The sequence below is a fragment of the Kogia breviceps genome, chromosome 16 (genome assembly GCF_026419965.1).
Source record: "Kogia breviceps isolate mKogBre1 chromosome 16, mKogBre1 haplotype 1, whole genome shotgun sequence".
Lineage (NCBI taxonomy): Eukaryota > Metazoa > Chordata > Mammalia > Artiodactyla > Physeteridae > Kogia > Kogia breviceps.
Window position 1 is genome coordinate 9,737,158 of NC_081325.1, and position 17,094 is coordinate 9,754,251.

Consider the following 17,094-nt stretch of genomic DNA (forward strand, 5'->3'; position numbering starts at 1 on the left):
GAGTTGTAAGTATGAGGTTAGCAGCTTGATAGCTCTGTTCAAGATGGTAACTATTTTTTTTTTTTTTTTTTTTTTTTTGTAAAAATCAAATGTTTATTATATCATGCGGTAGAAATTAGGCATATTGGGGGGGCAAGAGGGGCAGAACACCACTAGGTAAATATGTATTATATTGATGCATATTTTGGAACATCAGTCTAACTTCTCTTGTTCTTTTTTTTTTTTTTTAACATCTTTATTGGAGTATAATTGTTTTACAATAGTGTGTTAATTTTCCCTCTACAACAAACTAAATCAGTTATACATACACACATGCTCCCACATCTCCTCCCTCTTGCATCACCCTCTCTCCCACCCTCCCTATCCCACCCCCCCAGGCGGTCACACAGCACAGAGGTGATCTCTCTGTGCTATGCAGCAGCTTCCCACCAGCTATCTAATTTACATTTAATAGTGTATATATGTCCCTGCCACTCCCCCACTTTGTCACAGCCCACCCCTCCCCCTCCCCATATCCTCAAGTCCATGCTCGAGTAAGTCTGTGTTTTATTCCCGTCCTACCACTAACCTCTTCATGACATTTTTTTCCCTTAGAGTCCATATATATGTGTTAGCATACGGTATTTGTTTTTCTCCTTCTGACTTACTTCACTCTGTATGACAGACTCCAGGTCCATCCACCTCATTATAAATAACTCAGTTTCATTTCTTTTTATGGCTGAGTAATATTCCATTGTATATATGTGCCACATCTTCTTTATCCATTCATCTGTTGATGGACACTTAGGTTGCTTCCATGTCCTGGCTATTGTAAATAGAGCTGCAATGAACATTTTGGTACATGAGTCTTTCTGAATTATAGTTTTCTCAGGGTATATTCCCAGTAGTGGGATTGCTGGGTCGTATGGTAGTTCTATTTGTAGTTTTTTAAGGAACCTCCATACTGTTCTCCATAGCGGCTGTATCAATTTACATTCCCACCAGCAGTGCAAGAGGGTTCCCTTTTCTCCACACCCTCTCCAGCATTTATTGTTTCTAGAGTTTTTGATGATGGCCAGTCTGACTGGTGTGAGATGATATCTCATTGTAGTTTTGATTTGCATTTCTCTAATGATTAATGAGGTTGAGCATTCTTTCATGTGTTTGTTAGCAATCTGTATATCTTCTTTGGAGAAATGTCTATTTAGTTCTTCTGCCCATTTTTGGATTGGGTTGTTTGTTTTTTTGTTATTGAGCTGCATGAGTTGCTTATAAATTTTGGAAATTAATCCTTTGTCAGTTGCTTCATTTGCAAATATTTTCTCCCATTCTGAGGGTTGTCTTTTGGTCTTGTTTATGGCTTCCTTTGCTGTGCAAAAGCTTTTAAGTTTCATTAGGTCCCATTTGTTTATTTGTGTTTTTATTTCCATTTCTCTAGGAGATGGGTCAAAAAGGATCTTGCTGTGATTTATGTCGTATAGTGTTCTGCCTATGTTTTCCTCTAAGAGTTTGATAGTGTCTGGCCTTACATTTAGGTCTTTAACCCATTTTGAGTTTATTTTTGTGTGTGGTGTTAGGGAGTGTTCTAATTTCATACTTTTACATGTAGCTGTCCAGTTTTCCCAGCACCACTTATTGAAGAGGCTGTCTTTTCTCCACTGTATATTCTTGCTTTCTTTATCAAAAATAAGGTGACCATATGTGTGTGGGTTTATCTCTGGGCTCTCTATCCTGTTCCATTGATCTATATTTCTGTTTTTGTGCCAGTACCATATTAAGATGGTAACTATTTTAAACTCTCCTATGCATTCTCCTGTCTGGGGAGACAGTTTACAGGATACTCAGTTATCATTTATTATTAAATATTCCCAGAGGCCACCAGTAGCTTCCAAACCTGGCTGTATATCAGAATCACTTGTGGAGCCTTTAAAAAAAGACAGATTCCAGCCTCACCAGAAGTCGGTGAAATTTGTACTGGAATTTGTACTTTTTAAGAGCTCCCCAGCTTTGGGTAAATGGGCTTTTGTCAGGCCCCTCCCCCCAAAATAAATGAGTTAAACGCAAGAAACAGGATTAATGCAATGTTCCTCCAATATAGAGTAATTAAAAGACTGTAGGCCTGGGAAAGTTCCAGTTAGGGATTGATTGCACTTACAGTTGTGGGACTGGGGAACGTCTCTAGGCTGATTCATCATCAGAGAAAAGGTTTTGGAGAGAAAGCATTTAGAGTATTGCTCACACACGTAAGTTCTTTCCCTCCTCAGTAGCAGAGAACCCCTTCTGATTTTCCTCTCTAAGGTTGGGCTTAAGTGCACCTGGTAGTTTACAAGAGCATGGGTGATACACAGGTTTAAAGAGAGCCCCTGTATAGGTTCAGACAATCTGTATATGATACGTGTTGCATACCTGTTGGTAGAATACTGCTTTAACAGTGGCTGGGTGGGTTCCAGAGGGTCCCTGTGCCAAAACAAACCAGTATTTTCCTAGAGGCCTTCCTGGCAAACATTTTGGAGTTGCATTTGTCTGTCGCATATGTCTTCAGGTAATGACATACTTGGCAGTGGCTACCTACAACTAGAAGCCTGTTTATAGCCATTACCTCCAAGCATAATGACACGTTGTCTCTTAAAGGTTCTCTGCCCTTATGGTTTCCACAGGGAAGGGGCAAGGCTGCACGTGATGTTTGCTTATGTTGTACTTAATTTGGTTCCTACCCTAAGACAGCCTCAGAGGTTCTTTGTCTCTGAAAGATTCGTTAATCCAAGTGAATGAATATATTCTGTACTATGTTATCTCATGGAAAGATAGTGAAAAGAGATAATCCTCTTGACACTGGCATCTATCACTAACTGCCACATTTCTGTGGTAATATTTTAACACTTGTGTTTACTAAATTTCTAGAAAGACTAGTGTGCATGTGATTATGCAAATAAAATGTAACGTCTTATTACTGAAATATTTCCTTAAATATATCCCAAATTGGTTCTGAAGCCTCAGTGAGAAATGTTAAGTGTTTAAGACCAATGATGGGGAAAAAAAAGAATTATCAGCTTGAGTCTCTTATGACTTTAGGGTTTTGATTGATATAGGTTGTGTTCAATGTCACCACTTTAAATGCTGGCTTTTTCTTCAAGCTGGAAAATTTCTTGAGTTGGTGTCTAAAGGATATTTTTTGCTTCCCATAATATAATAGAGTAGATTGACTGTACATTAAGGAAGGTGAATACAGTCTAATAGGCTACATTTGATGAGAGTGGTTATATAATCTAAGCTTCATGCCAATAAAGTAGCATGAAGTAGTATCAGTGGGTCAGTAGCCTAGAAACAGCCTTTGCCAAAACAATAAGGTTAACTAGAGACACTGAGGAACCTCCTTGCAACTTGTGAGCTTGTGAAGACAGCAGCAACCAGTTTGGACTTTCACTTGCCCTTAAAAATATTTGCAGTCAAGCCACCATGCCACACAGAAACAGAAAGGAAATTTTTATGAATATTAGATTAACTTTTAAAAAAAACATCTTTATTGGCGTATAATTGCTTTACAATGGTGTGTTAGTTTCTGCTGTATAACAAAATGAATCAGCTATAGTATACATATATCCCCATATCTCTTCCCTCTTGCGTCTCCCTCCCACCCTCCCTATCCCACCCCTCTAGGTGGTCACAAAGCACCGAGCTGATCTCCCTGTGCTATGCGGCTGCTTCCCACTAGCTATCTGTTTTACATCTGGTAGTGTATATATGTCCATGCCACTCTCTCACTTTGTCCCAGCTTACCCTTCCCCCTCCCCATATCCTCAAGTCCGTTGTCTACGTCTGCATCTTTATTCCTGTCCTGCCCCTAGGTTCTTCAGAGCCTTTTTTTTTTTCTTTTAGATTCCATATATATATGTTAGCATACGGTATTTGTTTTTTCTCCTTCTGACTTACTTCACTCTGTATGACAGACTCTACGTCCATCCACCTCACTACAAATAACTCAATTTTGTTTCTTTTCATGGCTGAGTAGTATTCCATTGTATATATGTGCCACATCTTCTTTATCCATTCCTCTGTTGATGGACACTTAGGTTGCTTCCATGTCCTGGCTATTATAAATAGAGCTCCAATGAACATTTTGGTACATGACTCTTTGAATTATGGTTTTCTCAGAGTATATGCCCAGTAGTGGGATTGCTGGGTCATATGGTAGTTCTATTTTCAGTTTTTTAAGGAACCTGCATACTGTTCTGCATAGTGGCTGTATCAGTTTACATTCCCACCAACAGTGGAACATCCTCTGCAGCATTTATTCTTTGTAGATTTTTTGATGATGGCCATTCTGACCAGTGTGACATGATTAGATTAACTTTTAAAGTAATAAAAAGCATAGACTTTTAAAGTCATCATTCAATTAATATTTGAGGGTTATTATGTTACTATCAATTAAGCATGCCAGCAGTCCAGAGTATGTTATTGATTAAACTTAGATTACATTAATATCGTTTAAAATGCATGACATTTATGTAACATCATCGGGGAACAAATAATCTCTGAGTAAATTTCTCCAAGTCATGAAGCTTAACCCTTGAAGTTTCAAAACATTTCAATTTTGGGCTTCCCTGGTGGTGCAGTGGTTGAGAGTCCGCCTGCCGGTGCGGGGGACGCGGGTTCGTGCCCCGGTCCGGGAAGATCCCACGTGCCGCGGAGCGGCTGGGCCCGTGAGCCATGGCCGCTGCGCCTGCGCGTCCGGAGCCTGTGCTCCGCAACGGGAGAGGCCACAACAGTGTGAGGCCCGCGTACCGGAAAAAAAAAACAAAACCCCACAAAAAGCATTTCAATTTAATAATTTGGAATAGAATTCTTTCTAAAGCATACTTTATTATTCTCTGTATTGTATCTGTGCTATTGTATGCTATCATAATTTAACCATGTCTAAATGAATTCAGATCATCAGCACATGTATTAATTATTAAAGATTCATCATATATGGCTACCTTTAGGGCTCTTGAAATGTTAAGGGCTCTCTCTTATTATACTAAAATATCCTAAGGCTGCTATCCTTCCGAAGTTTTATGTCTGCTTTTTGTCGTTGTTTTCCGATTTTTCTATCAATATCAGCCATGAGCTGACAGCTGTCACTTACTCAACTGTTACTGTGCCGCAGGAGCCTTCACCCATCCTTGATCTGATGTTTTCAGTCTCACATAAATTGAGGCAAGGTCAGGATGGTTAAAATGATGTGTACCGCAGGAGAAATAAGCTCTGAGTGGAGATGGGGGAGGTGAGGTGGGCATTTAGTAACAAAGACTCTGAGCTTTAATGGATGGACTTTTGTGTCGTCTGTCTTGACTCTGAAAGACACCTTCTATTATTCATGAATTCAACTCTACTAGGCGTCCAACGATGAGAACAATGTGGTTTATGCCCTCAGGACGTTCCCCAAACTCGCAAGGGCCGGGGTACCGCAGAAGCACGAACAAACCATGGAGGGCGTCAAAGGAGACTAGACCCTCTGGTGTTCAGCTGGGTTTGGGATATGTGAAATTTCTGGACGAAAAAGTCGATTACTTGGGGGCTCCTCCTCAATGTAGATAAAAACAAATACCCTAAGGTTGCCATTGTTGAGAAGTTCCAATTCCTAGTAAGGAAGGTACTAGAATAAAAATAAGTGTCATGACTCTGGAGTCTGACCACCCCGTATGTGAACGACCCTGAGCCATCTTATTTTTAATCCTTTTCATCAACTGTAAAAGTGGAGTCGGTAATGCCCACCTTACAAGGTTGCTGTGAGGACTGAATGAAGTAATACACGAAAAGCGCCTGGCAGAGTACCTGAATCCAGTTCCATGTCTCACTAATGTTCGTTCTTTTTTCTACCTCTTTCTCTCTTGCACTTCCCTTACATGCTGTTTGGTAATTGGTATCTGTAAAAAGAGTGAAGAAATAAGATGGTAGATAACTTTTTTTTCTTATTTGTATGGGGCTCTTTTAAGTAACTTATTTTAATTGAATGACAGTGGCATCATTTGAAAGGTTGATCTAATAATAGCACTAGAGACTTGAAGCTGACAAAGTGCAAATTTTCAGTTGAGTCTTGATTCCAATTTAGATCCAGAACGAGGAAAATTGAAGAAGAATTCTTATTACTCAAAACTCAGATACCTCCCTAGGCACACTTGGAATTGGTTTGGCCCCTTTTAGTAAAACGTAAACCAAATGCTACCCAGGCACCTCAGTCAACTGTTAAAAAAAGGCGTTATAAACCCTGCATGTGTAAGACACAGTGGTAGCGTGGGGGCATCTTTGCTGGCGTTTAGCTTGCCTGCAAACACTTGGAGTGTTCATTTTGGTAGTGTGGACGTTTTTCTCCTTCCTGTGAAGTGTTCCCGTTCATCAGTCAATTCCCCACGCCATGCTGTTTTGTAATTCCAACCTATATTGCTAGAGCAAACCGTCAGTTACCCTGAGCAAAACAAAAATAGAAAATGACTTGGGTTTTGTGCTCTTCACAGCTGTGTTAGTGAAGAAGTAGATTTTCACTGACCCTCGTAAAATTTTTCTGTCGGAAATAACGCCCATTGAAAGATCAGTTAGTTACACTTCTATTTTGTTCTTAAGTGACTTTGCATTTTCCTTCTCAGTCTCCTCATAGGCCTAGACCTGTTTTCCTTTGAAGATAGAACACTCAACGCTCACCAATGTTGGCTCCTTCTTGGTGTTATAAATTAAGTTTTTTTTAACAAGTCAATTTCGGCTGTGCCTTTTAAAATAATATAACTATAGATTTAAACCCAATCACTTTCCTTTACTCGTTATGTTAACAGATGTTCAGTGTTTCGTTTTCCTTAAGGGTGTATAGTTTCTCACTGACTCTTGGCTTCAAATAGGGATTCTCTGCTGTTGGTTTTGTCTGTAAGAACTTAAGCTGTTTAAAGCTGTTCGCACTTGTGGCCAAGAGATCCTGGTTCCCAAAGCAGCGGTTTATTACCCACCCTGTGTTATCTTTGCTCTTGTGTTTCTTTGGTCACAGGATCCCTCTTGCTCTTGCGGCCCGGTGGGTGGGCTCCCCGGGCCGTGCGTGGAATCGGAATGCATGAACTGTTTGTGGTGAGCTGTGGGGGTCAGTCTCATGTTCCTGGAGTGCTCTAAGCAGCTTGGCGAATCTGGCAGCATAGTATGTTCTCGCGGTTAAATATAGACATACAGGCGCTTTGCTAGCTGTGGGTCACTGTCTTACTGTGCAGCTAAAAATTGTCCCATAGGTATGAACAGCGCGCCCCGGGCGGAAGGCCTGTTTTAGTTTGTCTTCTACTGTAGGTCTTTAGTACCTGACTAAAAATACACCTTGGGCCAGAAATAAAAGAGCCCTACCTTGTGGCCTAGACACTTAAACGGTGGCAGAGAGAGTAGCAGGGTCATGGACTTGGTCGTTCTGTTTTTCTGCTTTGGAACATAATCTGTGTAACGGTTCCAGACTGTGAGCTCGGGGTTCTTCTCAGGCTCATGGAGATTACGACAGCTTGTTGGAGACGATCCTGTGTGATCAGCTTCATAAAAGGGCTTGGTAGGTATGAAAGGCTGTTAATTGTGCAGAGCGGGTAACTGGTTATGAAGCATTGGGTATAGGGGGCATTTTCCTAAACGTTACCGGGGATGGGGGTAGGAGAAGTACCCGCGTCTCCCTGCAGGGAATTGCGTATAATGTCACTGTTCAGAGACGAGAGTGATACTCTTTAGGGTTTCTGTTGGGCATTGCAGTGTTTCTGAGGTCAGTTTTATACCTGAGTCTATGGAATAACAAAGTCACGATGTCATGGAATTTTTCTGTGCACTGAAGTTTCACTAAAAGATTCGATCTGACTATCTGTTCTATAAAATTGCTAATCTGTAAAAATTGCTAACTTGCATTTGGAAAATAGTCAATACCATCACATTTAATATTACAGCAGAGGTAGGGTTTATCATTGATTTCTTCTAAATACTGTTGTAAATATCCTGATTTGTTTTATTTCAAACATTGACATGGGCCTAAAGCAGTTTTTCCTTTGCTTTTGGCCTAGCCTTCTCCAACATTTAAAAAATGTTTTTTTCTTTTTTATGAACTAAAAAACAGGGTACCATATGTTAACTGACATTAACTGGGTCCAAATTGCATGCCGCTGCTTTTTTTTAATCCAAGCAATAGCCTGGTTACATTAGCTCCAGCATAACCTTGTAAGCAATATTGTACAGGAGTTCCAAAGATTTAATGAGAGGGAACTTCCATGACACAGTTAATTACATGCATCTTGGATGACCACCATTTGACTTTCTGTTTAATGAAGGTGGAGGAAAAGTTAATTTGTAAGTGGTAAAGGCACAACATGCTGCTCTAATGGAGAAGAAACATTTTGTTTATTAATGATTTGGGAGATTTAATAACTTGTTAATTATTCTGCACTATCTCTAACGAGACTATTAGATATTTACATACAATGCCATTCTGTTTCTAGGAATAAAATCTCTATCAGTCATTAATTTACCCCTTATGGTTTATAAAAGTGGAGTGTATGTTAGGAAACTTTTATTCTCTCAGGAGATTTTTTTTCTTGTATAACAAGCATACAAGTTAAAAGACAAATCATATGGATGCATTTGGAAAAAATGCTGTGTTGTAATAGGACTTATGTGAAATGCTTAATACTTACATTGTTTGAGGTCTCTTGGAAATGTTACTGACCCTTGCTGTGTTACCACTGGACAGACCACTCCCACGCTCTGCTAGCCACCTCAACTTCTCTCTAACTGCTAAGAGATCAGTAACAACTAATAAGTTTTCTGTGAATGGGTAGACTTACCATTGCCTTAGATGATAAACTTGTGGTAGGCATGTATCAAGTGAATTTTACAGTCATTGTACAGTTCCATAAGTACTTAAGAATTCAATAAAACCTAAAATATTTTTTATTAAATGAGTTGACATCTAAATAAATAAGCACATATGAACCAGGAATTTAATAAATATTTTGATCTTGACAAAATCAAAAACTAACCAGACTGTAAAGGATTTCAGTTATTCAGTTAGTTCATGGGCAAAGTATAGAGTTTCTATTGTATACCCTGTACTGGAAGTCCTTCTCTCACTCTAGATGTTGCAAGCATATCTTGTGTTATCATATGTATTAATAATGTATATGCATAACATCTATATTATACATATGTATATGTAGATTATTACATACATATATATGTGTATATATTTTATAGTAGAATGCATATGGTAATGTATGTTATACTGATGTGTATGTATTTTCTTTACCCAGTAACATGCTTTATTTTATTTATTTGTTTGTTTGTTTGTTTATTTGGGGTATAGTTGTTTTACAATGCTGTGTTAGTTCCTACTGTACAGCAAAGTGATGTAGAATTCCCTGTGCTATACAGCATGCTCTCATTCGTTATGTATTTTATACATATTAGTGTATGTATGTCAATCCCAACCTCCCAATTCATCCCCCTCCCCATATGTATATTGTTTTATGATATATATTATATTAACAAAGACATACGTAGGATCGGACTCTTTTTCAAGTCCCCTCACCTCCCACCCTGCATCGTGTAGAGTCTCCAAGGGTATTCTGAAGGGGAACAGCTAAAACTTTCGTTCGTGACCTTTAATATCCAAAAAGGGGCAGTGCCTGGCCCTGCTTTCTGGTGGCCGTCCCCGCACATCCAGCCTGCCCTGTCTTCCTTGTCCCTTCAGGTTGGATCCCTGCGTCGTGCGCCCACTAATGCAGCTGCAGAAACTTCTGTTCTCTTACCCTTGATTCTGGCTTAAATATGGTTCTAATAAAATAGTTCAAGAAGCTGAGTCTGTCCCTTTGGGCGGACCTGAGTCTAACGCCTAGACAGCAGCCTACAAATGACTGCTGTTCCTGCAGCCTCTAGAGCCTTCTTGGCCATGACCCACAGTGAGAAACACATTTTGCATTGTGACCCAGAGCACACACGCACATACATATCTGTGGGCACAGACAGGGACTGGACACAAAAGTATCATGAAACAGTGCTTTCCCTCACTATGCAGGGTGTCACCGCTCTGCTGTTTTTTTCTTCTACAGTTTTCGATTCTATTTCATCGCAGTCATGCTGGTCAGCACCCGCTCGGTTGCTTTCATGATTGAGTAATGGGTCACAACCTGCACTTGACAAACTCTGCTGTAAAGATTTCATAAGCCAGGCACCCTCAACACACCATTAGTCAACTTCTCTGCTGAGATGACATGCTGTCGTCCTTGATATAACATTCTCCTCCTGGGCCTCTTGGTGCTTTATTTGTCAGCGTCCTGTTAGATGGCAGAGAGAGCTCTCCCAGTAGACTTGATGTGAGTCTTGGGTTGAATATAGAGGTGCTAGGCTGGAGACAGTTCATGACCTTATATATCTTAATGCTTCCTTCCTCCTTAATGCAAAAAATATTTACTGAGTACTGGCTAGTAAGCTGGAAAGTGAGGATACAAAGAGGAATGACACAAATTCTTTGCCCTTGTTGTACTTAAGTGTAGTAGAGGAGACAGATAGAAAACAAATACAAAATATATCATTATATACCAAGAGGTGGCCAGCACTCTGCAGGAGGGCAAAGCTGGGTAAAGGGGATGGAGGCTGTCAGCAGAAGCAAGTGCCAAGGAGTGTCTGGCCAGAAGAGCCTCTAATAAAACCAGAAGGAAGTGAGCAAGTGAGCCACCATGAGGTATGCTTTTCCTCCACTTTGCCCTCATTCTCTTCTGCCTTGAAAGCTTCTCTGACTGTATCTATCGTCAGTAATTTCTAGGTCTCAGTGTCAATGTCACCACCCCAGACGGTCCTGCCCTGACCCCATAGTCACAGATATGTCCACCCCGTCTGTCTGTCTCTCTCGTAGGATTTTTTTTCATTGGAGTATAGTTGATTTACAGTGTTTCAGGTATACAGCAAAATGATTCCGTTATATATATGTATGTTCTTTTTCAGAGTCTTTTCCATTATAGGTTACTACAAGATATTGAATATAGTTCCCTTTGCTCTACAGTAGGTCCTTGTTGTTTATCTCTTTTATGTACAGTAGTGTGTATCTGTTAATCCCAAGTTTGTAATTTATCCCTCCCACGCCCCCCTTTCTCCTTTGGTAACCCTAAGTTTGTTTTCTATGTCTCTGAGTCTTTCCCCCTGTTTCTCTCTTCAGCAGCCCTCATAGCACTTCGATTTGTGATTCTCTTTCTGGGTGTGTTTATTATGTAATGCCTATCTGCCCCACGTACCCCACGTACCATCAGCTGTATGAGGACAGGAGTCGTACCTGCCTTCCCACCCCCTGCAGCTGGCACACTGCTTGGAGCAGAGTGGGCTTTGAGTAAACAGTTGATGGCCGAATCAATGGACAAATTAATGAACGCTCTCCGAAGTTCATGTGCTCGTCCCTTGGCTCATCAACCTGACACTGCCTTGTGCCACCTTGTGACTGAATGTACTAAATTTTAAAAATCTTTCAGATTGTCACTTTAAAGTTATCTTTGTATTCTCCACTGAACCTTGCAGAGCACCTTATCCATATGAAGGACTCATTTGTAGCAAATTGATTAACTGATCGCGTTCATAGTATTTTCAAACATATTTCTGAAATATCATAAGTATGAAAAAGGACACCTAGGGAAATGACATACCACCTGCATTCACCCTTGCTGCGTGTTGTAAGTGTAAATGCTCCAAGATACACACCATTCGGTCCAACACAGTTAATGTGAAAGGATGTAGCTGGACTTGAAATCTTAGTGAACAGTCTAACTTATGTGATCAAACCTAGATTATAGATGGTGTTCAATTTTCTTATATAATAATTTATTTTTTGAGTTGAGGTTCTAAGATAGCATTCCTTCATTATTGCCCGCTCTAAGGCAATAATGGAAACTTTTTACAAATGAGCCTTATCTTTTAAAAATGTTTTATTATGAAAAAATTTCAAACAAACACAAAAGGAGAAAGGATAGTACAATATACCACACATCTCCATCACTCAGATTTAACAGTTATCAAGATTTAATCATTTTACTTCATGTACACCTTTTTTCTCTTAAGTATTTTGAATCAAATATGGGCACCATTTCATTGAACTCCGTTTAATCAGTATACAGTCTAGAAAATACAGGTATTTTCTAACCTACCCACAATGCTGTTATCATTCCTAACAAAGTTAACCATGATTCTTTGATATTACCTAATATCCAGTTCATATTCAAATTGCTTTGATTGTCATTTTTTAAAATGTCTTCTAACAGTTGGTTTGCTCAAGTCACGATTCAAAGAAGGTCTGCACATTATATTTGGTTGTTCTGTCTCCTAAGTCTCCTTTAATCATACTATTTTTATCTCTTCCACTGATTGGTAGACATTAGTGCACTTTCCTTATAAAATGGACCCAATTCTGGATTATTTCTTTTGCTTCCTTAGGGTGACATTTAACTTGTTCCTACATCCCCATTGTTTCTTGTAAATGGATATTAGCTCTGCTGTTTGGAAAACTTGATGAGCATGGACATAGGGCAAGATACAGTTGCCTCTCTGCCCTGCTGCTCTGTCCTAGTGCTAACAGACTGGGAACCTCTCTGCTATTCCCAGGAATACCGAGCCAACAGTTTTCAGTGTTTGGGGACAAGAACTGTGACCAGTATCCTGCCACAGGCGGGGAATTTTGAGAAAGCTTCTAGAGTCAGTATTCTAAAAAAGTTTCTCCAACGCCTTAATCATTATACCGTCTCGCCAGGGAAACGTATCTTGCGTGATTTTCTTATTGGAAAATCGTGATGTGACAGGATTTCGGACCATCTCTGTAAGATGTAGGACCTTCCTTTCTGCTCTGATGGGCCCCATACAGGTTCCCACCTTCATCGTTTTTCTCAGAGTTGGTACAGTGGTCTTTAATTTGTGTTGTCCCTCCAACAGCCCTTTTTTTAGCCCATCCTACACAACAATATCGATCAACATTCCTCCCAGAAACCTGGTAGCTCCAGATAGAATCCAAACTCATTGACTTGTCATCCAAGACCTTAATTCTAATAATAAGAATTAAAAACCTACATTTTTTTCAAGAGTCAAAGGTATTCATTAGGATGATGAAAAAAACTGTAAAGTACTGAATACTGTTAAATGATCTAAAAAGTGGGTAAGGCACTGAATATTTATTATTGACATGATATAATGGCAAAGGAGAAAGACTAGGGAAGTTGTCATTTGGATGGAAAATTCCCCTTATTACCTCCCCATTAAAAAATCATGCACAGGGGCTTCCCTGGTGGCACAGTGGTTAAGAACCTGCCTGCCAATGCAGAGGACACGGGTTCGAGCCCTGGGCCGGGAAGATCCCACGTGCCGCGGAGCAACTAAGCCCGTGCACCACAACTGCTGAGCCTGCGCTCTAGAGCCTGCGAGCCACAACTACTGAAGCCTTTGTGCCTGGAGCCCGTTCCCTGCAACAAGAGAAGCCACTGCAATGAGAAGCCCGCGCACCGCAATGAAGAGTAGCCCCCGCTCGCCGCAACTAGAGAAAGCCAGTGCACAGCAACGAAGACCCAATGCAGCCATAAATAAATAAATAAATAAAATTTATAAAAATTATGCACAGGAGGAGGTAAGATGGTGGAGTAGGAGGTCAAGGAACTCACCTCCCTCAGTGATCTCATCAACAGTACATCTACATGTGGAACAGCTCCCGCTGCAAAACAACTGGAGACTTGGAGAAAGACAAAAACGTACATTTGTATAGGACTTAGGAGTTTAAGTTTTTCATATATATACTTGTTCAGTGATTTCATTCACACAAAGACTCTGTACTGTGGAATCAGATGGGTATAGTTCCATTAAGTAAGCAGGATTGTTTAATTAATTATGCCAGGCATTGTGTTCAGTGCTTGAGATAAAGACAAGATGTGGTCCTGTTCTTGAGAATTTCTCAGTTCCTTGGTGAAGACAGGGTCTGTGCATGTGTGCTGTGATGGGAATGGTGGTGGGAGGGTGAGGGAGGAGGGGACAAGGACAGACCCTCAGCAGAGGCCTCCAGGCACCTGCCATGCTGAGCCCTCGCCTGGGTTGCACCTTTCTCATCTCTACCTGTCTGAGTCCTACCTGTCCTTTAAGCCTTGGGTCAGATACCACCTATTCCACAAAGTCTGGCGAATCGGTGGCCCGGAACAGAGTTGATGCCTCTGTCCTTCTAGGTCTACTACAGGGTTTTGTGAAAGGCAGACTCTCAGCACCTCACGTTTTTGAAAAAATGTTGACACGAGGCCTGAATTTACAGCTGGCCATGAAGCCAGGTTTCCTCTTGTGTCTACCTGGAGTGGAGGGAGTCGCCAGTCTCAGAAAGGTGGGTGGGAACCAGAGCAGAAATGGAGGTAGAACTGGAAGGGTCAGGAGTTTTTGTCAAGGTTTCCTCTAGAGAGAAGACAGACAATGGAATCTCACTGCCTTATATTAATTCCAGGCAAGGCAAGTGTTGATTACTAAGTGTTTGAATAAGTGATGTTTTATGCGGCGTCAGTGCGTATTTTTATACAGTCATAGAATACTGGAGCTAGAAAGGACAACGAGGCCTGGCCTCTTTAAGAAGGACAGGTAAGGAGAGCAAAGACGAGCTGCTGCAGGTTTCTGTCCCAGGGACACACACAGCTGTGCTGGGACTCAGACCTTGGACTCCTCATTCAGTGCTCTTCCTCTGTTTTGCCTACAAAGCATTAACTTAGTTGGAGTTCATGAAGCATATCAGTTTTGCTATAGGCAAAAGGAATGAAAAACACTTCTAAAAAACACAATGTAGAAACAAAGTGAAAAAAAATAGTAATGATAATAAAAACTTGCATTAAAAAAAAAAAAACACTTCTATCAACTGGATTAATTGGTCCCCTTTGCTTTCCTCAGAGATCTCAGAATATGGTCCCCAGGCCAGCAGCACTGGTGGCATAACCTGGGAACTGGTTAGAAATGCAAATGATCGAGCCCCACCCCAGAGCCCCTGAATCAGGTAGGGCCCAGCCTTCCAGGAGAATGTGATGTGCAGAGTCTCTGAGCACCCCTGATTCTCATCAAAAGGCAGCAAATCTTTTTCAAAGCTAACATAAAAGAATGCAAGGCCTTGTCCAATGTATCATCAATTTTAAATTAAGGACTTTCAAATTAATGAGACTTTACTGCATAAAATGAGCCATAAGAGGAAGACAGTAGAAAGGAGAAAATACAAGAAAGAGGAGGAGAGGATGGCCAGAGAGGGCCACCTGAATGAGAGCCACTTGTCAGTTCCGTTCAGGAGAAGACGGAAGTTGAAATTGAGGATCATCCCGCCTCTAGCAGGTTATTCTATCTCCTTTTGGTGAGAATGGACCTTGAAATGTCAATGTAACCTCACCTTCCTTTGCTCACAGATCTTGGCAAACATTCTTTCAGGCTCTGATGACAGTACTTACTTTGAAGATCAGGGGAAAGTCCCTGTAATTGCATCTTAGCAGATGACAGACATTTATAAACGAAATCACTGAAGTGTTACTGTCATTTCTCTAAGATAAAATACTGGAAGGTAAAGGAAGAGAGAAAGAAAACAGGGCAGTGACTTGATGCTTACTCTCTCTTTACTGAACTTTTTCACTCTCTCCAAGGTATTCAGTCTTTGGGAGACCAAAGACAAAAACGGTTTTGAGAGGGGCCAGATAGAAGTAAACACAGAGAACTGTGCCTTCAAGTTCACTTGCTGCTTCTTAGGATAACAACCAGTTAAATAAAAGTTATATCATCAGGAAAGAATAGTCTCTAGACCTTTCTAAGTTGTGTCATTAATCAGATTTCATACATTTATATGGATCCTCAATTCTTTTTTTTTTAAAGTTTTTTTTTTTTTTTGATGTGGACCATTTTTTAAAGTCTTTATTGAATTTGTTACAATAGTGCTTCTGTTTTTTGTTTTGGTTTTTTGGCCGCGAGGCACGTGAGATCTTAGCTTCCCGACCGGGGATCAAACCCACACCCCCTGTGTTGGAAGGCGAAGTCTTAACCACTGGACCGCCAGAGAAGTCCTGGGTCTTCAATTCTTGATTCTTTTTTGTATCCTAGCCTTTCTCAGCCTCCTCTAATGGCTAAAAGATGCATTCAAGGTCAAGAAGACATACAACTTGGCATGGGACCCGTGTCTGGAGGTTGTATGAGTCTTTCTAGAAAATAACCATCTATACTAATCCATAGGAAGCCTCATTCTCCAAATTACAACATTTATATTTTATCTTCTCGTCTCTTGAAGTCCCCAGACTAGTTTATGCCAGGGGAAAAAACCTTGTGGGTGGGTAAAGGCGCTTATATTATTGAGTCTTCATCGCAAGCAACTGCTATGTTTTAAGACAGGGTGGTACAGGAAGCTCACAAGATATGCTGTCAGGTAAACATGGGTTCAGATCCTGAGTCAACCACTCTGTGACCTTGGGCAAATCATGTAACCTCTTTGAACCTACATGGTCTTATCTGTAAAAGGGAGATTGTTTGACCTTCTAGGATTATTTTTGACGATTGACGATATTAATTGTCCTAGAGATATCTTGTGAACCCTGAAACTTGAAGGAACACAATTTGAGAACTATAGAATTGAGAGCTAAATAGTGTAAGAGAAAGCAGGAATGTATTTAATCAACAAAAATGGGAGGAACATTTCACATTATTAGAACTTTATGGAAATTAATTAAGCAGAACTTAACATGTCATTGAATATATTTCTCTTCCAAGGCAAAAATTATTTCGGAGTATTTTTGCCTAGTAGTCTTTTCTTGACCTACTTTGAAATATATACTATTATTTAGGAAACTTCTATCCCTTAAGAAATATTTTTCTGTTGCTCAAGCTAATTGTTTCTTCTTATCCCAATATCTTTCACTTCTCCTTTTTATTTATTTATTTATTTTTGGCTGCATTGGGTCTTCATTGCTGCGCGTGGGCTTTCTCTAGTTGCGGCAAGTGGGGGGCTACTCTTCGTTGTGGTGCGCAGGCTTCTCATTGCAGTGGCTTCTCTTGTTGCAGAGCACAGGCTCTAGGCACACGGGCTTCAGTAGCTGTGGCACACGGGCTCAGCAGTTGTGGCTCCCGGGCTCT

General features: G+C 40.5%; 1 protein-coding gene across 11 annotated transcripts in view; it reads left to right on the forward strand.

Annotated features, from left to right (window-relative positions):
- Nucleotides 1-17,094, forward strand: part of FRY (FRY microtubule binding protein) — a 426,981-nt gene that overhangs the window by 194,651 nt on the left and 215,236 nt on the right. The window contains exon 1 of one of the 11 annotated variants that reach the window (XM_067016674.1): nucleotides 7,341-7,525. The exons of the other annotated variants lie outside the window; for them this stretch is intronic. Within the exon in view, the coding sequence (XP_066872775.1) occupies nucleotides 7,465-7,525 (61 nt within the window). The 5' untranslated portion in view covers nucleotides 7,341-7,464. Of the gene's footprint in view, nucleotides 1-7,340; nucleotides 7,526-17,094 lie in introns of those variants that run through there. 11 annotated transcript variants of the gene reach the window in all.